At 38.2% G+C, this 27,782-nt stretch overlaps 1 protein-coding gene across 2 annotated transcripts in view; it reads right to left on the reverse strand.

Moving 5' to 3' along the window:
• The window catches only part of csmd1a (CUB and Sushi multiple domains 1a), a 378,189-nt gene that overhangs the window by 34,570 nt on the left and 315,837 nt on the right, over nt 1-27,782 (reverse strand). For both annotated transcript variants that reach the window (XM_046872557.1, XM_046872551.1), the window contains 16 exons: nt 26,063-26,266; nt 25,054-25,178; nt 24,508-24,604; nt 19,329-19,433; nt 15,068-15,186; nt 14,547-14,616; nt 14,315-14,431; nt 11,788-11,997; nt 10,892-11,080; nt 10,040-10,217; nt 8,961-9,106; nt 8,214-8,294; nt 7,740-7,853; nt 7,095-7,283; nt 5,712-5,858; nt 4,205-4,393 (listed from right to left, as the gene is read on the reverse strand). In XM_046872557.1, coding sequence (XP_046728513.1) covers nt 4,205-4,393; nt 5,712-5,858; nt 7,095-7,283; nt 7,740-7,853; nt 8,214-8,294; nt 8,961-9,106; nt 10,040-10,217; nt 10,892-11,080; nt 11,788-11,997; nt 14,315-14,431; nt 14,547-14,616; nt 15,068-15,186; nt 19,329-19,433; nt 24,508-24,604; nt 25,054-25,178; nt 26,063-26,266 — 2,280 coding nt within the window. The remainder of the gene's footprint in view (nt 1-4,204; nt 4,394-5,711; nt 5,859-7,094; nt 7,284-7,739; nt 7,854-8,213; nt 8,295-8,960; nt 9,107-10,039; nt 10,218-10,891; nt 11,081-11,787; nt 11,998-14,314; nt 14,432-14,546; nt 14,617-15,067; nt 15,187-19,328; nt 19,434-24,507; nt 24,605-25,053; nt 25,179-26,062; nt 26,267-27,782) is intronic.

Genomic DNA, 27,782 nt, shown 5'->3' on the forward strand with positions numbered 1-27,782 from the left:
TTAAGTCGACATTTTTGAAGTGGAACCGCCAAATTCTCGCTTTTTCTAAGCATTTTTTATCGGTTATGTCTACTTTTTTTATGTCGCCGAACCCTAATATCTCGAGCACAAGGGGGGAAAAAATTTGCCATTTAACGTCGGTTATCTCGGTGCAGCCGCAGAAGAACTCGCGGAAGTGGCGGAAAAATCAAGGCTTACAGCTGCTACAGGTGTTGTATTGTATACTGGTGAATCTCTGCTGTTAGTTAGTGCTAGTGTTCGTAGTGTTAGTAGGGGCGCGGCGCGGCTTTGGGAAGAAAAGCGCAGCCGTTGAGAGAGTGCCGGTGGGAAGATACGTACCGGGATACGCATGCGCGATAACAACGACCGCCGTGAACCAACATATTCCAACAATAACGGACAGTGAGAGTGTGGAAGTTTAAATAGGAGCTGGTGATGATGATAAACGAGCACCATATGTGCGCGATTGAAGCGGAGCTTCAGAGAAAGCGGCCGAGAAAGCACCTGACACGCTGAAGGGGGCCGAAGGGGGCGTGGCAGGTGGATTCCTGACAGATAAACATGTACTGTATGTATTTTTATAGCATGACTTCATCAAACAAATCACGGCAACGCTGTTGTGTAAAAAAAACCCTTCAAAAACACGTGCATGCACATTCTCATTTATTAACGCACATCATGTACATAAAGAAATTTCAAGCACGTTAATATACTGCCGCCATTTTGATTTTTGTTTATCTCGATCATCGGTTATCTCGATGCTTTTTGGCGACCCCCTAGGACATCGACATAACCGGGTTCCACTGTATATATATTAATACAAAACTAATTAAAAATGTTGTTACCTAATGAATGTGTCCAGGCTGAAGATCCACATATAGAACACAAGCAGAGAAAAGATGATGATGATCAGGAATGTGTCTGTTCTCAGTCATGTTTAAATCACTGACTCCCTCTGTCTCATCAACATTAACCCCAAACTTCTTACTGCCTTCTGTGGTGAGTGAGAGTCAGGACTTTATACACCAGTGGATTGAACTGGTGAACTGGTGCAGTAACAGGAAATCGGTTGTTCGGCTGAAATCGGCGCGCAGTGAAAATAAAAAAATTATATTTCACCAAATCAATGGATTAAAACTAAAGTAAAGAGTCTGTTTTGAAAATGTAAAAAGTAAAAAGTACAGATATTTGTGTAAAAATGTAATGAGTAAAAGTAAAAAGTTGTCTGAAAAATAAATAGTGGAGTAAAGTACTGATACCAGACAAATCTACTTAACAAAGTATTTGTACTCCGTTACTTCCCATCTCTGCTGGTCAGTAAGAACACACTATTTGGACTTCAATATTGATGACTGGTGAAACGGTGACAGTTCTCAAGTACCGTAATTTCCGGACTATAAAGCGCACCCATATATAAGCCGCACCCACTGAATTTGACAAAGATTTTTATTTTGAACATAAATAAGCCGCACCTGTCTATAATGCCTTCATCAAAACTAATAAACTTTACACAGGCTTTAACGAAAGACAGTATCTGTTACACGGTGTAACGGGTGAAATATGTTGTGGCTCCTTTAAAAGCAGAGCGGCATTTTTGGAATAGCCTGCCGCCGCATTTTTCCGCTATTACTGCATGTGTGCAAGACCGAGGAATATGTCCTTATTATTTTCTGATGCTCATTTCGAAGTTTCTTTGACTAACCCGTAACGCTGTTGCCAAGAATAATAAAAAAGCACAAGTTTTGGAAACCTGTCTGTGCTTATATGATTTCTGTTGTAACTGGAGTTAGCGAGCTCTCCCTTCACCCAGACTCAACGCGCTACAACGGCTTGTATCTAAACAGTAGCTGACCAAGAAAGTCATTGTTCACTGTCTTCCTCCTTCCTTTCATAACAATTTCTTTCGGGAGTTTATCTTTTGGCATTGTTGTGCGTTTAAAAATGACCATCGGTGAAGCTTTTCTCCCGATGCCGTGCAGCTCAGAACACAGGTGAAGTGCGTTTTTTCGTTTCCGTTCGGAAATTTCATTGGTCTAATGTTATGTCGCTCAGTTTTTTGGCTTGAAGTTTGTGAAACCGGAAAAAAACCCGTGAAAAATCCATAAATTAGCCGCTTCGTTGTTTAAGCCGCGGGATTCAAAACATGGGAAAAAAGTAGCGGCTTATAGTCCGAAAAATACGGTATCCATCCACTCTTTTATAATGTCAATCCCTCCAGCTATTTATGTATGTATCATCTATTTTTACTTTTTTTATATTTTTTGTGCTCTTGGCTTTGAAATCTGAAAACTATGTTCACCCATCCATCCATCTATTAATTCATTCATCATCTATTATGGTAGAATTTCAGACTGAAGAAGATCACACTGTTTGTTCTTGAGTATCCATCCATCTGCCCATAATATGCAATGCTCCTTACTGTTCAATCAATAGGAACATACTATTTGGACTTGTATTAGGGAACAACAGGTTGAATAGCGACAGTTCTTGACAATCCATCCTGCTGTGCACAAGTGAGAAATGCAAAGTTCAACACATTACTGTGCATTACATCTGTTCTGTGCATAATGAAACTTAATTACAGCGTGTGGTCAAAGATCTGAGATAAAAAACAAACAAAAAAGAAGATAAAATATGAGATGCACACAGTCAAACAGATGTTTGCTCTGCTTAGGGAAAAAAGTGATGGCACCAATTAAAAGTGATACTATGGCAGATTGTGTTTTGATAAAGGCCACAAAACCAACAGAAATAAATAAATAAATAAATAAATAAATAACATTATGAAAGTGGCTCAAGCCCTTGACCATCTATGGAAACTTGCTCTTGCTGTTTAAAGAAATGATTGGCTTTAATTAGCTCACGTTCTGGTTCTGTGCACATGCTCTGGAAATTGGAGAAGAATATCAATGCCTTAACCTTCAGTCTTTCGAAAAGGTGTCATGTACCTTTCCATAATGACTCATAATGGCTGTCCCTGTTTGAAGGAGCAAGGATTGTGATTTGGTTGCGATTAAATGTCCTGAAATAAATGGATGCCTTTAGCTTTATAAACAGTTGTGCAAATGTCGACATAGAAACCACAAGGGGTTTGAAATTTTAGAAGATTTTACTCTTTTAAAACATTTGAAATCAACTAAATTCTGGTATTTACTGTATCCTGCATCATTAATGCTCAGTATATGGCACAATTCCTAAGTTCTTCATTAAATGTAGCCAATTGATATTGTTTGTTGTGAAGTTGATCATCTTATACCTACCCACTGTGTTCGCCAGTTTGTGTCCAATTGTTATAAAAGGAATTGTATCTAAAACATGCTGAACATAATTTCATGTTGATTGATGATACCCATCTCCAAGCACTTACGAATTACAACCATGACTGGACAGAACTAGATAATAAGAGGACCACTTCCATTATTATTCCTTGTACCCAGACAGCTGTGAGGATATGTGTGTGTGTGTGTGTATGTGTGTGTGTGTGTGTGAGATTGCACATGCATTTCCACATAAGCTGCACTCTTTCACTCCAGTTTCTACACAGGCAATTTTACAGAACATGAACTTTCCCAAGCATGCATTCATAACAATCCCATGAAATAATTATCCCTGCATAAATTTCAACCATCCACCCTTTATGCAAATACATAAAATGTTTCTTTAAGCATTGTCCTTTCCATAATTGCTAAATGAGACGTTTGGAAATTGGCAGTTTTGGCATCAGTGGACGAGGAAGATGTCCAGCAGTGACTGTGTGGGCCAAAAAGCAAGAGGAGATGGAGGTTCAAATAAACCTGATTAACAGAGAGCCATGGTGAATAAAATGTAGATAGGCTGAGACACAGATCACATTTCTGCCTCAATTTTGGTGTTACAACCAACACTCAGATGAAGGACATCCCTAATCTCAGTGAGTGTTCTTTAATTCAAGGGTGTTATCAGCCCAAAACATCGCACTGTATTATACAATACGGTTTTTTTTAAAGAGCATGGTATCTGAGTGAGGGAATCACAAAACAATGGGAGCATTGATAAAAAATCCAACTTTAAGGTTTAGAAGTAGTTTGGGGTCATAACCCAGACAATGACAAACTGCAAGATAATCAGGAATCCAACCGGAAAATATTCAATGCTTCATAGAAACATAAGACAAAAAACAGTGACTATTTACCTCATATATTCGAATAGGAAAAAGAAGGCATACCCTGACAAAGAGGAGGTGGAGCATCCCATTGATAAAGTCCATTAGGATGAAGCCGGCATGTTGCGTTGTGTTGACCAACGAGCCTGTAGCCTGCATTACAGTAGTAGTGAATCCGGCTCCCCGGACGCTCTTTTGTCCTGTTGGTGATCCCACCGTTCTTGGGTGGTGCACTCAGGCTGCAATATGCCGCTGTGTTTATTTAGAAAGTAAAAAAAAAAAGATCTGTATGAGAGTGTTGCAGATGAATAATGCATAATTATATTTAATTGATGGTTTTGACTCAAGAATACTTGTAAAAATACCCAAAACAACATCTACCATTCTTATTTTCGTTGAGTGCACGGTTGGATAGGGATTTCATACACAGCTAAAAGAACGTCTCGGCTTAAGAAATGACTCAACGTGAATCTATTAATTTACAGACATCTGAATTCCACTGCAACACACCGACTAAAGCCATTTTAACCAGTATTGGAAGAGAGTGAATAGACTTAGAAAATACCCAAAAAAAAAAACATCCCTTGCTGCAATGCCTTCTAATTGAATTTGATTAAAAATGGAAAGAAAATCCCCCATAGAAAGAGCTGAGCATTTGCTCTCTCCAGAGTTTTGTAAAGATAAAATGAGATAGACATGCATTATGGCCTGCTGCTCGACGCTCGCTCATTGTTCAAAGTGTAGCCGGTAGCTGTTTGGAGGCCGTTCCATATTATAATTTTATTGGGGCTGCTGAACCTCTATACAAAAATAACTGCTTCCTGCAGTGAAATTAAAGCTGTTACCCAAACCTCATTCTTTTAGGGAATGACTTATGGGGAATATTATCTATCTATCTATCTATCTATCTATCTATCTATCTATCTATCTATCTATCTATCTATCTGTCTGTCTGTCTGTCTGTCTGTCTGTCTGTCTGTCTGTCTGTCTGTCTGTCTGTCTGTCTGTCTGTCTGTCTTCAAACAACAAGCAGAATTTGTGTAAACACAATATTTTGATCAAATTAAATCGGTTTTTGGAATGACAAAAGTAAAAAGAGAAAGCTTTAGAAAGTGAGAATGTGTGTATGTGTATGAAAAGTGAAAAGCAAATAAATCACTGCCACTAGCCAATGTACATCATATATCAAGTTTGGCCATTGGTCAGAATGTCAGTTTGAGGCATGAGGTGCAAAAACTATTCAGCGGAAATCATTACAGCATCTTTGACCTCTATTATGTCAGACTCAATCAGTGGCACCCTGAAGGTAGAAAACATCTGCTCCTACTCTATTGAGTGCTAACTTTAAAATAAAAAAAATACAAAAAGGCTGACTTTCGTTCGTTCTTAAAAACGACACCCGGGGTAAGAATATTGGAGGAGTTGGATAATCTAACCTGACACTGAAGGCTGAAGAATCGTAATATATAGTCTTATACTTTCAATAGCACTGGTCACTCGCAGACTGCTTTTAATTATCATAAAACTGCAAAAAATGTTAGATTATAAAAAAAAATTATAATGCACAAACCAGTGTAGCGTATTTTGAACCCCTTCTTGTTGGTTGCATGATCCGTTGACCACCGTAGGTAAAGCTGGTTGGTTTTGCTCGTGAAGTTCAGTTGTGTCGAGTGATTTCCACTGAGTGCCACCAACAGTGGGCTTTGTCCTGATGGCCCTTTGAAATAGAGACAACCAGCACACAGAATATTATGTATAACAAATTGTATTACTGCTGTGGGATATTATTGTCCTAATCGTATTTGTAATTGTTCTGATGAAATTAATAAATACAGAAAAATAAATGGGAGTTATTTATAAAAATGTATTAACTGGTGCTTTATTACAGATTTTCTCAGCTGCTTCGGGACGTTTCTCAGATCAGAAATAGAAATTCTTAAAACTACCTTCTTCAACGTCCACATCATTTAGTCACTTGTCTTGACTTGGGTCTTAAACCCCCCAAAAAACATCTCGGCATCAGGTCATTGAACGTAAAATGGTTAAACCAGTTGTCAAAATCTGTCAAGCTTCAATTTCTATTAAAGATTTTTTGGTTAATGTGACTTGAATTGTTGAATTGTGCAGATGAATCTTGAATGTCGCTAATGTAGGCGAGTGAACGGCATCAGATCAACCAATAATCAACCGGTTCTCAAAAACAGGTCGAAGGTGAATCTTGTGAACCGTCAATTGGCCACAGAGAAAAACACAGAATAACAATTTCTGATAATAGATGAACAACCAAGACACCTGTCTGGTCCAAATATCCAATCAAACAAATACATTTGTGCTGCTGAAATTCATAAATTCCAAAAAGCAGAAATTCGGCCTTATGCATTTTCAATCAATGTGTTTCAACCCAAACCATAGTTTATATCAGAAAATCCTAAAACTGTGCATCATCATACAGAAAACATGACTAAACATTCTGATGATCGTGTTTGTGAACAATGACAAAAGGACTTGTTATTCTGATGGCAATGAGACGTTCATTGACACAAATACTTACTTTTGAGAGATGAACTAACGATTTTTTTAGAATAATACAGGCTTTTGCAAGAAATCCAATGTGTTGTGCTGCTTGTACACATTGTTTTGAGAAATACACTTACTGGTTTGCAGATATTAAGGATGATTTGAGAAATGCGCCAAAACAACTGAGAAAAAACTGTAAATGCACACGTGGAAGGTAATCCTGTTAAATGACACTAAAAAGGCTAATCGATGGTTAGCGAGTGAGAGATGCTACACCAGGAAAACTGTGATAACTATGTATAAAATACATAATATATTGCTATAGGTGCAATAACACACTTCAGACAATGTGCATCAAACTCCACTGGTGTGCAATATTTCCATCTAATCGTCCAAAGTTTGGTCATGCGTTATTCCTCACATGATGTGCTTTTACCATCAAAGATTTCCAGCTCATCGAATTGCTTTTCACTCTGAAACAACTCCACATAAATGGAAATGGTGTAGTTGGGCAACACTTTGATGATCCATGAGCAGGTCTGTGAGTTGGGGTAGTTTTTCGGGAAGCCCGGACTCAGGATTACCCCAGAAGACTTGGACAGCTCCTCGTTTGCTGGACATTGAGCTGTTGAAACATACAAAGCAGAATATTCCATACATTTCTGTACATTTCTTATTGGTGTGCTTTCATGAATGCTGTTAAATCTGCGTGACTGTTGCGGTTCGGTTTATTATTCTGTTAGGAGGTGTTAAGATCAGTAAATTCTTCTGTGATTTAACGTTCCACGATCACAGTTCCATCTTTCCGTCTATCTCTTGCTAGATCTTCAATCAGCCTACTTCAATCCTGTACAATCACTTTATTAGTCTCATCCTTTATATCTTCTATCTGTGAAGACTCCGAGTGAAGCTGCTCACAAGTGTTCCAGACTTTTTGACAACAAAGCACTGAGGATCCGTGACCTTTTTTCTTCCTCTGTGTTTCCTTTCCGTTTTCTTTCCAGTAGTACAGACTATAATGTAATAAAATCAGCAGGGATTTTTGTTTTCAAACCCAACTGTGTAATTTGTTTCCATTTACCTTCACACACTGGTGGAGGGCCTTCAAACTGCAGGTGGGAGTTCAGCTTGCAGGTGAGCTCATCGTTGCCCATCAAGGTGAACCCAGGAAAACACTGATATCTTACAATGTCACCTGAAATATTACAATGTCAACCTTTGAACATTTATATAAAAATTTAAAAATCATGATCAAAAGAGATACAATTCTTCATCAGTCTACATTTCTATATCTCAGTCCAATACTAAGAATACAACTAAACATATCATTCTTTTATTTTAAGCCACCATTTAAAAACACAACGTTAAAAACACAACGTATCGTCACTGTCCTGTGATGTGGAAAACGTCTGCTGTGTTACAAGAAGGTCGGTCTCCGTATATTTAGGAATAATCGTCCCTCGAAAGTTTCCAGCTGTGATTCCTTCATCCACCGTTTGCGCAAAGAGCTAAAATGAGTGAATCAGCGAGAGACAGATTAAACTGTGTCACATACCTATTTCATAGTCTCTATCTTCAAATAATATTTCTGCCTCTTCCACAGCAGGGGGAGGGGAGCATTTCTTCAGAGGATAAGCTGAGAAGAAAGGATATATTTTGAAGAGCTTTGGCACACACACACACACACACACACACATACATATATATATATATATATATATATATATATATATATATATATATATATATATATATATATATATATATATATATATATATATATATATATTAGTATAACTTTAGCTGAAACTACTTTAACAACTCAAAACATGTCAGGATTTGCTGCATGAAATTGTTCTATATGGTGTTTACTCTGGAAGGATTACAGATCAACACATGTTATACAAGTACAGAGAAAAAACACTGCAGACTTTAGAGTTATTGCAGAAATTATTTACTTCGGCAGAAGTGTTTTATTTCTCTTACAGCACTAATATATAATCTTCATTTTTTAGCCTGTAATTACAATTAGATTTTGAATAGCTTATTCATAGAATATGTTCTCTATGAACAAACTATATATATATATAACTATATATAATATAGCAAACATGGGTGCAAAATACGTATCTTTTATTGAATAGTCTAATCCTAAAAAAAATGCTGATGTCATCAAAACCACTCTATATCGAATATTAGATAACAAGACGCATCTCGCATTTTAGCCATCTTCCCCTGCAGACGTTGCATGATATGTATTGGTTCGGCAGCATTGTATTTTTCATTTAGAAGAGAAACTAACCATGGAAATTGAGGACAAAGAATCCGCTGGTGGAGAAGTCACTGTGAAACTTGATAAGGACCTGATTGAAAGTACTATAGGCCGACTCCAGGGCTGTATTACCACTGAAGATCCCAAGCTGCGGGTTGCTCTGCTCCGGTCCATCCCTGCAAGAAAGCCAGCGCACATTGGAAATGCATTACTCCCGATTCTTGCATTAAATAGTTTAATGACGCTTCTCTATTTTTTTTTTTTTTCCTCTGAGTGGTTGGAGAAAATTGATTTGCTTTCAAATCTATGGCTGGATTTTGTGCTGACTTTCATGTGAAGCCATTTCATTACAGGCCATGTTGAATGAAAACCAGGAAAAATGATGACATAACAGAGTAGGCCAACTCTTTTAATGGCTTTTGAAGATTAATGGTCTACGTGTAACTAAGAAAGGGCCCGGATAGGCTTCACTTTCTTCGACGTGACACATCTTTTTGATCTATTTAAGCGAGGTGTCGGATAAAATGACATAAAAATTGCTTGCATGATATAAATATAGTGCTATGAACTAATTTCAGGATTCCAGAGAAGCCACGGATAAAGAGAGAAATGCTTTATCACGAGATATAAAGGTGATCAGTCAGAAAAATTACAAAGATGCTTCCTTCAACGGTGTAATAGAAAGTTACATTTTTTCTTTCATTTTTACACTTATTCATAGTTGTCAATATGTGTGTTAAGTGTTTTTGGAATGCCTTCGGAAATCTTTTTAAAAAACACGCTTGTTTTAGCTCGTTTTCTATGAAAGTGGTGTAGCGTATCAGTATGTTTAGAGAAATAATTGTACTGTGAAACGTTTAAACAAAATTAACCAATCAGAAGCATTGTTTTTTTTCAGGTCGATCTGTTTTTTTTTTGTTTTTTGGGTCATTTGAATTAATATTCATTGGGTTCATTGCCCAGTATTTTCACTATGGATAATCATCATCTTTGTCACCAACAATCTCCGCACTTCACCACTGTTCTGTGGTAAGAGGAACTTTAGAAGGCTCTATGTTCTTTAGGTGAGAACTGTTCTTTTCGGTGTGTGATCACTGTTGAGCGCTTACCACACCGCGATGTAGTCAGTCACAGGCTCGGTCTGGAGCAGTGTGAAGTTGATGTACACGCCGTGGCCGTGTGGCACTGTGATGAGCCACAGGCAGTCTTGTGAATCCGGATACTCGTTGGGATATCCGGGTGAAAAAATTGTACCGTTCAGAGCCGTCACATTATAGCCGCAGGGTGCTGTGCACAAAAACACACAATTCAGAAACTATGATAATTCATCTTTCCCAAGAAGGATATTTATGGCAGATGATCAGCAGTGGGGAAGAGCGACATCATCATTCTAATGGCAGCACTGTCAGGCAGGGGACCATGGACTTCTGTTCGGATTGTTAGAGGATTGGAGAAAAAAAAAACGGGGGGTTCCACTAAGATAGCGGAGACAGAGAAAGATGGTGCAAGCAGTGCTACAAAGGAAAGCAAAGCAGTGGTGTCTGATGCTCAGTGACAGACAGAAGAAAGGGAAAATGTGCAGTGCTGTTGATTGATTATGGGCCAGACGGCTTTCACACTACACTACTTTGATTGATTATCAAGGCTGCAATTTAAAGCAGTTCCCTGTAGCCTTGGTCTCCACTGGATCAGTCTTCAAGGTGCTTAATTTTCAAGGCAGCTTTGGGGGGGGGAGCAGTCCTTGTTATGCTGTACCAGTATAACACAATGCTGCAACACTCCAGTTAAAGAGCATCATTAAAAGGCCTTTTGGGATGCAAAATGCTTAGAGAATATTCACTAAACGATTCCGCTGCAAACCTGGAGCAAATATTGTCCTATACTCGCACCTGAATATTTTTTTAAAGAGGGAAAAGCACTGCTGAACGTTATAAGGGGTCTTGCAACTACTGACTACGTACCTTCACAACGTGGAAACGGATGGTTCCATTTACGATTAGTTCCATGCTGGCAGGTCAACACTGGATAACCAACTAGAACATATCCAGGGTAACACTCAAATGTTATGGATTGCCCTGCAATGAAGTCACTGTGGATTATATATCCATTATGGAATGGATATGGATCTTGACAATTTTGTAATTGATAGGCTGTGGAAAAACAAAAGAACACAACAGGAACGTCTATTAATCATTTCCAGAGATTTATCATAGCAGGAACTGGTTAAAATTGGGATTTCTAATGTCAAATATAAATTTTTTTATATTTTCGTATTCAGTCTGTTTACTATCATCTATTATTAATGAAATGATCAGTGATCCTCTATTTCACGCACTTCAGTGAATTTCTTGGGTATCATAAACATATAATGGATTTCCTCCTCAGGCAAACAGACACTGGAGGCTTACAAATCATTCATAATCTCACAACTCAACCATTTCAACTCTTGACCCTCTGCTGGGGGAGAAAAAAAAGGGAAAAAATCTATCTGACCTACAAAAGTGGGTGATGAGGACAGTGGTGTTTTTTTTTTTTAATAAAGTAAAAAAATTCAAACGCAAATATCTGTAACCACCTATTGATCTGAAAATGTTTTTTTTTTTTTGTCTGGTGCACCACTCCACCTCACACACTGTCTGAGGGACACTGTGATATCATGTCATCCCTTATAATCCGCCCAGGATTTCTCTGAGACAAACAATTTATCTTTTCATGCATAAAAATATTTTCCTCCCATTTGATCCTCCAGTTGATCATCTGCCAGCGTTCACTCATCATGCAACAGCACCAAAGCCTTCTGAGGCAAAATAAAGGGTCTAATACGTTCATTAATGTAAAACCGGGTAATACCGCGCACCTTGGTAGGTGAGCCTGAAGCCCTGGCGATTCTGCGAGTGGTCGCTGTAGAAGTGGACGACGGTCTCATGAGTTGTGCTCAGGAGAGGAGCAGGAAGTTCACTGCCACTGTACTGGCCAATCAGTGTGCTGCTGTGCTGAGGTCCATTACGCACCTCTAGGAAGTCATGGTTATCTTCAGTCGTAAAGTTCAAGAATTGGATGTGTGCTCCTGATGGATGTAGAAGCAAGTGGATTATTAAGGCGAATACATCCTGTGGGTAGCACTGAGTGCAGCCAGCATGCAAAACTGCTGAGAATGGGCAAAGTTCCAACTGCTTTTCACTGACATTAACACCTACAGGAGAAATCTCACAACCTGCTTTGCTCATTAATCACCTACTTAGTAGATGTGAAGATCAGGAAAACATTACACCGGGGAGAAACACTGTAATTTTCAACAAAGTGTCCTTTACTTTGACAGCTTTGTTTTTATTATTATTTTACAATACACCAAATTTATGTATTTAAGAATATTTATAATATTTGCATGTATGAAAACTATTTTTCTGTCTCACATTTCTGAAAGATTATTCCTTGGAGTTTACTATAAATAAATTCTTATTAAACCTTTAATTCTTATTAAAATTGTACTTTCTTTTAATTGCACATTTATTCAGCTTGATTCTGCACCTACAGCTGGTTTTACTTTCATTGTAAAAAGACATTAAGCCCTTAAATAATATTCAAAATATTTTCTTGTAATTTAGACGAGAGTGCATACAGACAAAAGTTTGTGGACACCTGCCAATATGAATCATGTGTGCTCTTTTAAACATCCCATTCCACATTAAATCCTCGTTTTGCTCTTGTAATAACCTCCATTCTTCTGGGAAGATGTTCCACTAGATTTTGTGGAGATTGGTGCTCATTCAGAGACAAGGGTGTAAGTAAAGTAGTTGAGGTAAGGAGGTTCATCTTTCATAGGTTTTGATATCTATAGCTGGAGATCTTCCACTCCATCCTATGTAAAGCAGATCTTCATGGAGCTGGCTTTGTGCACAGGGGGCATTGTCATACTGTACAATTGTACTTTATGGTAACAATTTTGGGAAGAGCCACATATCGGTGAAAAAGACAGGTGTCCCAATACTTTTGTCCATATAGTGTTAAATAACACGTGAATGACACACTAATGTGTTCACCTTTTTTGCATCTAATTTACATAATGTTTTCAGCATCTAGTCTGCATATAAATATATAAATATATACATATAAATACATATTTATATATACAGTATATTCAATATTTCTGAAAATAGATATGAGTGTGTGTTCGGTTCATAATCTCAAAGTGAATAAAAAACCTTTTCATGGGTTCTATCAGATACCACCGATCTCAGAGGTGTGATGTTATGCATCTAATATACGTTAGGCATCAAATATAAAACCTAATTTACACCACAATGCTGCAGAATCTAGTTTGGTAACAAGGTGTTGATTAATCTTCCATTACAGCTTGGCTATGAAATGATCCATGCAAGATAAATCACAGGTTCATATCCATGTGCTTGATTTTAATGGCATTGTTTCTACTGTAACAAACGTGTTGTCTGGAAGATGCTCACATAAATGCAGTCTAACATTGATTTGCACTGAGAAAAAAATGTATTCCGTGAGGAAGATTTGTATCTTTGACACCAAGTTGATTTGTGCATCTTTATGTAGGAATTTTGTGAAGGAGCTTTTTTTCATGCATCATCAGCACATATTTGACACACTTTACTAAATCAGGGTCTTTTTTCTTATATTGAGTATTACACTGCAACACGTGGAATCTAAGTATCATAGCTGGAATATACTGAGTGTCTAAAAAGGAAACGACTGCACGTGCAATGACATAATTATTATATTCAATATTTATAGCAAATTCTTGACCGTCCTACAATGCATCTTCTCAGCTGTATTTCTTTCGATTAGAATATATTCAGATCAATATATTTGTCACAGCATGTTGGTTCCTGACACTTCAGACGCCCTGTAGTCAAATGTGTCCTGTATTTTCTATAAGAAGAGCACAATCAAGCAAATACCTGCTTGTAAAAGCAATTGTTTTGTAATTTCGAGTTTCAAATTGGCTTTGTATTGTTTATAAAAAAAAAAAGAAAAAAAAATGTTTGAAATCAGACAAAGTTCAAAGCATGGTGAAAAATCAAAGTCAAAGAAGATACAGTGACCCATGTTTAAGATATTTTTACTTGCTTAGTTAGATTTTGTTTTATATATATATATATATATATATATATATATATATATATATATATATATATATATATATATATATATATATATATATTGGACATCAGCTCCAGTCTGAACTCACAAAAACGTGTCCACTTCGATCATTAGACTGCTCACAATCCCCAAGCTATTACAACAAGCAAGATCAGCTTTACAGAGGACTTTCAATGCTTTAGAGTCTGGTGGGTAAAACCCATGGTTAAGTTTAGAGTTACAGTACGTTTGGATTTAGATTTGAGTTCGCTCACCGTATCCTATAGGCAGGAGGATCCTCCATGTGCAGTCCAAGTTGCCAGGGTAGTTTCCAGGGAAGCCGGGGCTCAGAATCACATTACTCATTTCGTTAAGTGTCCCTCCACACTTGGCTGGTTTCCATAATGACAATAAAGGACAATTAGAAGCTTTCTGTGATCTGTGATCTTGCACTCAGTTTAAAAAAAAAGTATATGTATGAGTAATGCCTGAGTGAGCAGGTCATACCGATACACAGCGGAGGCGGGTAGTTCCAGCGTCGTACAGTGCCTGGCATACATGTGATATGGGAATGGCCCTAAAAAATGTTAAATATACCGTCACCATTTATTATTGCATTCTAACATTTATACATATTAAATTTTTCTGAATATCTTTTTTTGCACTTGACTTAAAAATGTACTGTTACTACTGTTACTGTACTGTTACTACACCTTCCGTTTTCTATTTACTTAAAAATCTGAAGGAAAATGATGTAAAACCCATTTATTAATCAATTACAAGTACGTAAGTATAGCGGGTCTTGTAAAGTGTATTATCAGGGACCGGTTAATGCAAAGTGTGTGGAAGTCTGGACAGGCTGTAAACAGAATTATAGTAATATAGGTGTGATTTTGAGGCACTGGGGAATTCTGCTATTCATTTACTGTATTTTTCAGAGGAAAAAAAATGCTTTTATTAAAAAAGGAAAATTTTCCATTTTGCTCCTGAAGTATAGATTTGGAAAACTAGAGCAATGTGTGTCTTACCTGCAACACATATCCTGGCTCACAGCTGAACGACACCACCTCGTTCACCATGTACCGATCTCCACTCCTAATACCATTGGCCGGCACAATTGGCTCTGGACATGCAGTCAGACCTACAGCTATACAAGGAATAAAAGAGGAATAAAAGACATAAAATAAATGTACAATAAAAAAACAAACAGATAGATAGCTAAATATCACCTCAAAGCTGTCTGAGTGTGTTCATAAGGGGCAATATCATGGAAAAATGATCTTCATTGATGTTTTCATCGATTTCAATGCTCCAAAACTGTTGTATAAAATGGTTAAATGTCCTAAGGTTTTTGAGTGAGAATGTGCTGAGGAACGATTTTAATAAAAACAGGAAGTAACTGGACTGTCTTTATGAACGTGTCTCTATTTAAATGCATTGTAAGTGTAGCCAGTGGGTCTCATAATGGGGTCTAGAAGGGAAAGCCATGGGGTCGGTAGTCTAGAGGTCAGTAGTTATTATTGCATGTAGTCACTTGTTTTTGGCTGGGTTTAATCACAAATGTAGTAACCTTTTATATAATTAAATATGTGTAATGTCCAATTTGAACCTTGTGGTTCAGGAATTGAGTCTTATGGTTCTAATAAATAGGAAAAATTGTGATAACAATAATTGTATCCCAAAAGCAGAAATATGTACTGTATCATGCAAAAATCTCCAAAACAAAGTCAAATTTACTCTTAATACTGCTATTAAATTGAGACAAAAGAACACATACCATTTATTTTGCGAAATGCTCGACTACGCTTTTTTACATTCACAATGTCAGACCACACGTATCTCAGCAAACGCCATCGAATAAATGACAAAACTGGTCACTCTTTAGAATGAGTGTCTGAACTGCGCCAATGCCAGCAATCATAATTTGCATTAGTATCCCTGACATTTTATCCGATCCTTAACTGAGCCGGTATTCCACCAGCGCTGATTGTTATTAGTGTACTTCTATAGACCATTACACTGGCAGCGGTCCTAATTAGGCTACATGTTGATGGAGGGCGCCATAACTCTGAGACGTGTTTAGAGTTTACTGATTTATTGTGATGTTTTAGAAAAGAGAGAACAGCAAAGCTTGGGGAACTGAAAAATTCTGGGATTTTTTCATTTTTATTTTTTTTGCAGTAGCAACCTGATAAGCATGATGGCATGCACTAAGATAAGGGAAGTGCTTAATGCTCTTTTTAAGGGGAGCATCATTTTGTATTACATCGCTAGCGCTAGTCACTGAGCAGCTCGCTAAATGGATGCAGGCAGAGAAGCAGACAAATTGGACCATGTCAGTAAGGGGACTGAGGATAAAAACGGACAAATAAGGAGATGTGTGGAAGTGAATTAGGTCAGGTGGTATACATCAGTGCTGAGCAGATGAAAAGCCATGGACAAAACACACACATTTTTATGTAGACTGTGGATCTGATTCGGACTATTCGCCCCAGAACTGCTAGTAATCTAGTAATATAATGTTGTCTTTCAAGAGGAAAGTACGACCATTACAAGGCTTGCCACAGTAATATCACCCATGACAGCTTGCTATGTACACAATACACACCCATGGGCCAAATTAGCAAAGTAAAACCAATCCAACCACCAGGAACCAAGAAGGATGAAGACACAGAAAAGCCCACAACTAGTAACCCAGGTAATCAATGAACTTCATATAGAGCTGTGAGGCAGCAATGCTATCCATCACCAATTCTTTTGCATTGCAGTTTTATTCAAAATACCCAGAGGAACGTAACAGTAGTAAAGCAGTAGGTGTAGAAGTTGGGCACAAGATATGACTCCCCATTGGTACCAAGTAATTAGCAATAATGTTGGATCACGGTTGCACTGTTCTACACTTCCAACGTATAATAAAACTTAATTTAGACAACATAATGTTATACCATCATTTTTACCAGTCTTAGATGTTCATGTTCATAGAAGACCTACATTTGAAGACATTTGAAGACCTACAAGTTTAACACTGATTAGATTTTAAAGACATGCTGTTGTGTCTTTGATACTCCTTGACATGTTGACAGTTTCTGTTAGAATGAGACGATTCCAAAATGTAGGATGAAACTGATTTTAAAAAGCATCTGCAAGCCAGCTCTAAATACTCAGTAGGCCAAGGTTTATTGGTGCTTACAACCTCCAAAAAAGTGAGGTGAAAATTTCTGCACATCTAGAAAACACTCCTAGAAAACCCAAATATCTTGTTATTTTTTCAGATCCCAGGAGGGGAGCAGCTGCCCAGATATCATACCTCTGTTTCAGGTGACATCCTCAAAGCCCCCATTTAGCCAGCCTGACCCTTCCACACAACCATGTCAGGAAACTTCAGAATTTATATGCTGGAGACTTGGTTGGGGTTTGAACAAGCAATTTCCCAATCCAGAGGCGAAGCTCATCCAAATGAGCCACAGAATCTCATACCAGTAGGTTTTTTCAAAGATTTATTTATTTATTACTTTTTTTTTAAACTTATATCAAACAAAAAAGCAAGAGCTCAGAGTTGAACCACAGCAAACAAACATCAAAGACCATGACACTAACCACTACACCATCACAGGACAGATGAGTTGCTTGCTTATAGTCCTTGATATGATGGCAGTTTCTGTTGGCTGAGACAAATACCAAATTTTCAATAAATCCCTTTAAAAAAAAAAAGCCACTCCTCTGTAAGCTGTGGTGTCTCCGTGGGTTTAGGTGGTGGCCTTCTCGAATATGATGTTTATGGCTCGAGTCCTGGTTTAGGTTATCTCACTATAGAGATGTCAAACAAAAGACAAACCCCCTCCAAAAAAAAAAAAATGGCTCAGTGGGTTAAGGTGTTGGTTGTAAGATCCTAGTTGACAAGAGATTGCTGGTTCAAATCTGGCTGTCATAACCCCTGCAGGTTATAGTCTCAGATCTCCAGGGGGGACAGTTGCACAGAAATCACCCCTCTTCTTGGGTTACACCCTCCGATACCTTCCAGTTCTGATCTCAAACGCTACAAAACTTTCTACAATGCTCCTGTTTGGCCATCCTGAACCTTCCATACAACCATATCCTGGAGACCTTGCTGGAGTTTGAACCAGCAACCTCTCAGTCCAGAGGCAAAGCTTTTCCAACTGAGCCACAGGATCTCATGCTGGTAACCTATTCAAGAAACACATCCAGATTTGAACCAGGGAAGTCATGCATCAAAGCCCATAACACGACCCACTTCACCATCACAGGACAGAGCTGGTGCTTGGTGCTTGCTCATACTCCCAAATATAGTGGGACTTTCTGTTACGACTGGTCCACTAACAAATGTTGGATAGATCCCTTTTAAAAAAAAATCCCTATATTTGTAAACCCTGGTGGCTCAGTAGGGTTCAGGCCTTGGCTTTCTTCAACATGACATTTATGGTTCAAGTCACAGTGGCCTCTTTTTTGAAGTTTTAGTTTTTTTGGTAGCGACATAAAATGGAAGAGAAACGAGCTAAAAAGTTAATTATCTCTGATTGCTCCAGGTTTTTTCTCTTATCTTAAACTTATAATAACAATTAAAAAGCAAAAGCTGAGATTTGAACCAGGATTATTATGCAGAAGAGACCATGACATCAACCACTACACCACCACAAGACAAGATAAGTCAAGTTTATTTCTTTAGCGCTTTTCACAATGGACATTGTCTCAAAGCAGCTTTACAGAATTTAAGAGTTAAGATGAATTTGTATTTATCCCTGATGAGCAGCCGTGGTGACTGTGGCAAAACTCCTTTAGATGTTATGAGGAAGAAACCTTGAGAGGAACCAGACTCAAAAGGGGAACCCATCCTCATTTGGGTGACATCAAGAGTGTGATTATAGTCTTCAAACAATACAGAACACTGGAGAGTGAGAACTAACATGAGCACTGGAGTGTGTGATTATGAGTGATGTTCTTTCTCCAGTCTTATACAGTCATTTGAGGTTATGGAACCAGGAGCTTCTGAGCAACTCATAAAATAACAACATTTGAGATCGTAAACAGGTAACACGTTTCCTTATCTAATAGTTTTTACATCTCATTCCTACAAATGAGCAGTTGAGGTCCAGCGTTGAGGGCCAGCAATGGCAGCTTTGCAGTGACCTTCTGCTCAGAAGCTCAACATCTTAACCACTTATCCACTTTCCTGTTTGTGTACGTGGGTGTGGAAATGCAAATATTGTGTGAGTGTGATAAATACAATCATGGTCAGGGGGAATAAGCTGCCAAAACACATTCCTTACTCACTTTTGTACTCTAGGTGAAATCCAGCAGCGACAACACTGATATCGGTGTGGAAGTGTAGGTAGAGCTGGTTAGATGTGCTGTTTAACAAGGCTGGAGCTGTTGTACCTGAAACAAAGCAAAAGGTGGTTAAGAAAGTGAACAGCAGCATGAATGGCTATAGTTTTCTCTTTTGTTCAGCTCATGGTTGACTGGATTAGTTGAATGTTAAAGGGAGGATGATGGTTCAAGTGAGCAGGCGTGGGTGTGTGACTGTTCCTACGATCTTAACACATGAAGCAAAACTCCATTTGGAGGTCATTCAGACAAGAACGGAAAAAAAGGCTACAAAGACACAGAGGAGGTTGAAAAAAAAATATTTTTTGAAAGGCGGTAGTAATTGAGGTCCGTCACTGGCCTTCAAATGCCACGGTAAACTTTCATCTTGGGTTTCAAGGGGAATCTTTTCTGCTTTGAGAGGCCTCCGATTTTTTTAAATAGTAGATACAGCCTTTCTGTATTTAAGATGTTGGATAATTAATTGTTCTTTAACAGCCTTAACTGTGTTTAGAACCCGTAAAGTTATATGCGTGTGACTAAGATTATACAGCACATGCATGGCACTCAGTCTGTTAAAACCTTATATGACCTGGTTCAAGTGCTATTTCACACGCTGCTGGTGATAATAATGAGGATGGAAGCCATATTGTTCCATTCAATTTGCACCGCTTAGTGTTATAATTACAACTCGGACTGCTCATGCAGCAGTATATTGGCAATATACTGTACTAGACTCCAAATTGATTATTTCAATTCTTTTCATTTATAAATCGGCAAATTGCTCATTTGCCACCTTTATATGCTTATTGTCTCTTTTACGTGACACTGTATTGTGTCTGAAAGCATTTGGGTGTGGAAAACAATTTCACTTTTTCAGTCTGCATTTTTTATCTCTGTTTTGGTGTCTGAATGCAAGTGCTGGTGTTTGAATCCGAAAAATGTGAAAAAATGTGTTATATTTCGATGCAAGAAAAACAATCTAGCACATACGGAGTTAGGAAGCAAATGCATGTTGACATAATCTAAACAGAGAGCCTTGTAAATTGACTTGTTTGATACCTGTATATATTCTCTAAATAGCAACATCTTTTTTACTATAAAATCTACAGTCACAAGAAAGTCTGTGAACTATGAAGCGATCACACGGCATAATCTCACCTAAACTATGCCTTTTCTTTTGTCCACTTCATAGCCTTTAATGTCCTAGCTAGTCGTAAGCATGTATTAGTCCTTGTGCAATGACTGAAGCAGGGAAAAACTCCCCTTTGCGCTTGAATGACCTGACTAATCATTTCTGGATGAGGTTTGACAGGCCTGAGAGAGCTCCATCCAGTGTCCATCTATTCAGCACATCTTCATTTCCATGAGCAAGACAGCAATCTACTGCATTCTTAGACCTGTCAGATAAGAGCGTGATGGGCCTAAATAGATTTTGCCGGATTGAATATGGTGCATTTAGGGCACCGCATTACTTTGGCTGCCAGCAGCAATTGTAACGACAGAGAAATGTCTCACAGGAAATATCTCGTTTAGTGAGGCACAGATTTAACGTGTGGTCCCTTTAATGTGATGAGTAAAAAGAATTCTTGCTATCCGCATTCAATTCTTCTGTAACACTTTACTATAAGAAACGAGAGTACGCAATATTTGAATACCAATGAGCTAACTAATTTAACTAGCGAGAACCTCACAACAGCAAATAATAACCATTAATAACCACCATGTGAGTCTTATGTGAATAGCCATTTATATTATTAATAGTAGAAAAGAGTTTGGTAAATCATTGTGTAAATATTGTGACATGCTATATTAATGAAGGTCAAATACACAATTTTGTACTCAGTCGAGTTTAGCACCAGCTAATGAAGTAACTTCGACGACAATTTGTATCCAATCAAATCAATAGTAGTAAAAACAATAAAAAAATTGTAAAAGCTGTTTGGAGTCATTTAGGATTAAAAATAAAGTGAAACTGGACAAAGTGCCTAATTTATTGTTTGTAGGTACATTTACAAAAGAAATTAGCTGAAAATTGTGTGTTTGTACGCAATTATATTGTATCCTACTCATTCACATTTTACAATTATTACAAATACTGATGAATTTCAGAACAATTTTACAATTACACTTAACAAAACGTCTGTTAAATGGCTGCGCTTTTGTTATCGTCATTAACTAAAGAAAGGAAAGCAAGCCAACATGAGACGACTCAGTTTGGCTGTTAATGTATACACTTTATTAATAGTGCATGGATAAATTCAACCTTAATAAAAACCTTATTTAAATAATCAGATCCTGCATGTTCATTCTCCACGCATGATGTTAAACAGCTTCAGCGAATTGCGCACCGGTTTCCTGCCACATGGCTGATATGAAGCTGGAACAGACAGGTTTGTTTTACAAGGCTGCTGCCTCGAAACAAACATCTATGCAACCGATAGATTTTGCATTAATCTTCAGAATATCTGGTTCTGAATCTTCTCCGTAGGTACTTGAGGCTGTTTTTTTTCACAATTTTACACGTCTCTCCGGATCACCTCCCAAATGACTAAATGGAAATGGAATGGAAATGCTGTGAGCTGTCGATTTCTAAGTTGTCATGGACATTCCACATCTAATTCCATTAAATAGGTATTCACATTTTTAAAGCCTTTAATTTATTGCCGGTTTTCCCCTTCAGGCTTTTGAGAGAATCATCAGAGGTAGCTGGAAAATTGTTTAACACTGAATCAGCGAGTTTTGACAGTTAACGCTAGACTACTTTTCTGCGTAAAGGTCCGCGATGAAGAATGCCCAATATTTATAATAGATTGTAGTAATATTATGTTTTCTGTGGGATTTCGAACGCACTACATGGGGGCATTGTAATTCATCGCTAGCTCATTTTTCAGAAAAAACTGGCAGGATTCCTCCTGCCTTCATGGTGAAGAATTACAGTCATATTTTTATGGATTTTGTGGAATGCGCCTTTAATATAGACTCTTGCTTTAATGGGGAAAAATGCAGCTTGTTATGAATTAATATAATTACATGTCCCAAACCCTTTACCAAAATATATATTTTTTTAATCAGCTAAATAAAAAAAATCTATATACAGTATATATTACTTAAAATTAGGGCGGAAAAAACCTTGGACTGTAATTGAATTGGTAAGTGATGAGCTTTAATTAGTTCTGCATGATTAAAAAAATAAGAATGAAAAAAGCACAAAATATACCTGACATTTTAATTAACATTATCATCCACATGGGATTTTGTGGCCGCAGGGAGAATTGAGAAATGAAATGAGCTTTAGACAAGAAAACGTGTAGGAAAGATAAAAAATAAGCATAAAAGCGAGGTGGTTTTTTTTCCTGGTCACAAAGATCTCATCTATATTTCCCATTTAATTCCCTGATAGCATGCTTCTGCCATGCTGGTGAGGGCACTGAGACACTATAATTTGTACCACCGAGTCAAAGATGTTGAGAAACCATGAATTTTTTGATCTTCTTCAACCACAGGAACGTGCCAGCTGAATTTGCCAGCCACTTTCCTAAGTGCCTTGTGAGTAAGCAGGGGGTCTGAGTGTTCAGCATCTGTGCTGGGACTAATAGGAACGGGGTAAAGGGAGCTGTGCGGGAGTCAGAGTCAGATCATGCCAGTCCGAGTGTGCCGCAGGGCGCTCGGGTGACCTTTCGCTTGTGTCCCGCTGGGCAAGTGGGTCGAGTCGAGTACAGACGTGTTCAAAGTGGTGCTGCAGGACGAGCCACATTTCACTTCAGTGGGGGGGAAACACTGTGAAATATATTAAACCTCCCACCTATTAGGAAAATCTGAGATTCTCTTTTCAGTCTGATTTGCTTTGCGAGATTTCTGTATATCGAGACACTTTTGCAGCATTGTTTCCTGGAGGTCTGTTTATATTTAATGCTGTAATCAGTCAATCGTGTGGCAGCACTGCAGTGCGTTAAAATCATACAGATCCAGACCAGCAGCTTCAGGTCATGTACACAACCTGTTGGAGATTTTTCACACAAAACAGTCTCTAGAGTTTATTAAGATCCTTAGAACACACCAAACCTTGAGGCAGGAGACCACAGTGGGTTCTACTCCTTGAAGTCAATTTGGGACACAAGATCACTCAAACTGGACAGTTGATGGCTGGGAGCTTGGTCTGATCCATTTTGGTTTTAGAATGGGGAGGTGAAGCCAGCAACATGAATCTATGGACCCAACCTGCTAAGTCTTGATAGTTCATGCTGGTGAAAATGGTTCAATAGTATGGGGAATTTGTTTTTTTGGTACACATTTGGGATTTTAATACCAATAAAATGGATCCTCTACCCAGAATTAGTGCAGCGCTCCTAATAAAATGCTCAGTGAGTAAAGATACTCAAAGCTACCATACTCAAAGCATCTACACTGAAATGAACATCATATTATACATTAGGTTTCCTAAAACTTCATATGCTGTAATGGCTGTTTTCCCACATCATTCGTTTATTCAGTAGTTGAGCATCAGGAGCAAGTAGGCTAGTATGTGAACATGATTACAGTGAACCTGGTGCCATAACAAATAAATAATGTGTTTTTGTCGGAAAGGTTTTAAGTAATAATAAAAATAAATATTAGAATAATAATATTTGAATCATAAAAATTTAATTATATGTGCAGGATAATATGAAATATATTTAAACCAAACTGCATGTTTATAATTCATAAAATCAGTGACTCACACAAATACAAAGCATCCTACACAACAATACTTTCAATTACAAACACACAGATGTTCCGTTGTGAGAATCGTGTGGCTATAATTAATTGGGATGACAAAAAAATCACCACGAGTTGCCAGTCGGACCCCAGACGGCCCCCGGAGATGATACTGTTGTTCTTCCAACTTCTAAATGAGGCCATTCATCTGTCATGGAATCGATGGCACAAAGGCGGTCTTGGCCTGTACTCAACCTCAGTACCACCCCATGTTTCAAGCAAATTAAATCGGTAGTAGAATCTGGCTTTTGATGTGACAAAAAAAAAAAAAAAAGCCCTGCCATGGAGACACCATGTGGCAGAACAGGAATGGCAGAACTAGTGTTTCAATAATACTCCAACTATTGCAGTAAAACACGGCACAGTGCTTAATGACGGATTTACTTACCTGAAAAACTGCCAAGCTTTGGCGCAGTCATATCGGCGCCATCGTAGATCTCTAAGGAATCCCAGTTATGCTCCGTAGCAAAGCTCATGACTTGGATCTGTGAAGCACCCAGGATAAACGGGTTACTTTTGCATACAGACAAATAAAATCTAATGAAATTTTCCCACGTTATAATTAAAAAAAGTTTCATTTCATAACAAGGTCTAGTATAAAAAAGATGTGACTTGATGCCTCAAAAGGATTAGCAGCAAACAAACTCCAGTTCTGCATATTTTGTGTTTAGACCTTTTTGAATATTCATCAGAATGAGCTTATGCATCGTTTTTTTTCTCATCCTGCTAAATCTCTGTGCAATTGCATAATATTCACACGCTACCTCCTGTGCTGCCATCGGCACTCAGCCTCTAAAATTAGCTGGTGTAATTCAGCCTGCTTGCAGTGTGGTGAAATGTGTTTCTATCTGCTGTGTCGTCGGGTCTCGCTTATCGCTTCTGATGAGCTCCCGTGCCCCAACCCCCCTTCTTCTTTTTTTCTTCTTTCACTTGCCTGAATCCCGGCTCCCTCCGTGACGCTGATTCTCCACACACAGTTCAGGCTGTTCCCATAGGGCTCGGGGAAGCCGGGGGACAGGATAGTGCCTCGCCTCTCCGTCATATTCCCGCTGCAAGGAACTGTGGGAGGAAAAGACCTCAGTCTAGTGAGACATGCTTCTTTTTTTCCACACAGGATGCTAGAACTATGCTTAGTATGGCCCTGCTTAAAATATCCTCCACCCCTGCAAAAATTGTCTTTCAAGTAGGAACTTCACAGGAGCATATTATTTTCTTTTTCTGACAAAAACACGAAGATACAGTAGCATGTGGCAAAGAATTCATGCTTTTATACAAACAAGGCAAAAACATTGTTTTAGGAGTTACTAGAATGTGCCACTGGCAAGATTTCCATCAGACCCCAAAATCATATCATCAGAACTGCGTGACAAAACGAACAGAATGAAATGTCTGAAGACCTGGAGTTATGTGGCATTGACCCAGAATTCTGACGGTGTATTTTAAGAAAGGCTTGAAGGTAAGAAATATATCTCAGTGGGGCTGCTGTGAAAAATCTAAATAAATGCTGCCTCTTTTTTTGCCCTTAAGCCAAACAGTTGTCTCTGGGTTGCTTGGCTAATATATAGCCGGAAATCTCCAAATCTGTCTACGTTTGTGATGCTTCAATCGCAGAAATTTAGAAAACAGTCGTCCTTTATTTAGCATATCGCATTCGCCTTTGAATTCTGGCACACAGATGAAGTTCTAAAAGCACAAGGTCAGTCATATGCTCTTCTCTCCCAAAGCACATTAAAGGTTTGGAGGTTAATTCCCTCACAAATAACTGTGAATTAGGCCATGGTTCAGGCTCCAAATGTCGACCCCCACACGTATTAAAAAGTTCAAAACCGTCCTCACACCTTCCATCTGCATCCCGTTCACGCTGAGTTCCTTTCAGCGATGATTTATTCGGAGTAAAGCCTAAAAAAAAAAAAAACAAAGCGGAAAAACAGGACAAAGCTTACCTATGCAGCTGGGGATGGTGTCGTTCCATTGTGCCAATGCGTTGGGGACGGAGTGGCACTTAATGGCTTTGGATCCCTGTAGCAGGTATCCCGGGCTGCATTCGAATCGAACAATGGAGCCGGCAGAGAATTCCGAACCAATACGCCTGCCGTATCTGGGCTCGGGAATGGAACTGCATTGCGTGTCACTGGTGCGTGGAACCGCTAGACAGGTGCAAATGGATTTCTAATCAAAACAGAGCAGATGTGCCGAGAGGCACCTCATCTGCACATGCAAGCCTCCTTTATTTGCAATTTTTTCCAGAGCCGTGTTATTGTCATGGAAAAATCGCATAATGAGTCATTAGGAACGATTCGAATTATTGTCTTTCCACACTTTGGTGGAGTCTTAAGGTTTAAATCTTTGCTCAATCTTTCAGAGTTCGCTAATAATACCTGAATTTCATATGTGGATGTGCAGGATAAAGTTGCCTCCATGTACCCAATGAACCGTCTTTACTGTCAGGAAGTATTTCTTCCATGCTGCTGCCCATTTAGTGGCACACTCCATAAAATAGTGATAAAAAGCGACAAATTTGAGCACGCTATGATCTGCAATATGCGTGCAGTGAAATTAAACATCCCTTAATAGATCAGCGTTTTTTTCATGACAAAGTCAGCTTTTAAAAAAAACTACATGATTTACACATCAGCTTTATTACTTCTTTGAAACCTGAGGCGAAGGAAAAGGGACAGCCAGGAAAAGGCATTTACATATAAATTTACACATAAGTCTTGCTGAAGGAATATCCCAAGTGTGGACCCTGACTTACTGATATAAACACAAAAAAAGGTGCTCAGGAATCATTTTCCCATTCGACTGCATTATAAATCACATCAGATCTGTTCTTTTGAGTCAATTGTGCCTCAGTTGTGACAATCCTCTGGTTCCCCTGAATGAAACCTGCACTGACTCTGGCATACTAATGAACATGAGATGCAAGACTTCGCTTTCTTCATCACTAATAACCACAACAACCACGTGTAATCTATGTCCTATTCACGAAATATATTACTGTTGATATTCACACAGATACAAAATATACATATACAACAATTATGATGATTAGCTATTGGAAAATATATGCAAAAAAATAAACATTCAGGGCAATAAAAGCACATGTTTCATGATTATACCACCTGGAATTTTAAAACAAAAGAATGAAATAGTATTCTTATAGTAATTCTATAAAATGATTATTAAAAGATCAAACTGTTCATGTTTAATAAAATCAAAACAGCTGCATAATGCTGCAAATAAAAAAAAGAATACATAAAAATAAATAAATAAAAATATATTAATCTGGCTCGATAATTAATAAGGAAAAAATACAAAACAATAAATTTGCACAATTTTTCCCTCACAAATTGTATCTCTTTCCATAAAGTGTACCTGAAATGGTGTTTCTATTCATATGTGTGCATGCTCATTACACTGAATGTATTTCTGTTTAGCTACAATGCACCCCAGATATGCTCCAGGAAGATCTCCTGCTATAAATCTCTAACCTCAAATCCTATTAAACACCTATGGGATGAATGTGAACGTCTACGTCAGCACCTGACTTTACTAACACCCCTCTAAACACAAATCTACACAAAATCTAGTGGAACATCTTCCCAGAAGAGTGGAGTTTATTATAACAGCAAAAGTGTTGAATGGACTGAACACGGTCAGGTG

Source organism: Silurus meridionalis, chromosome 2 (assembly GCF_014805685.1).
Source record: "Silurus meridionalis isolate SWU-2019-XX chromosome 2, ASM1480568v1, whole genome shotgun sequence".
NCBI lineage: Eukaryota > Metazoa > Chordata > Actinopteri > Siluriformes > Siluridae > Silurus > Silurus meridionalis.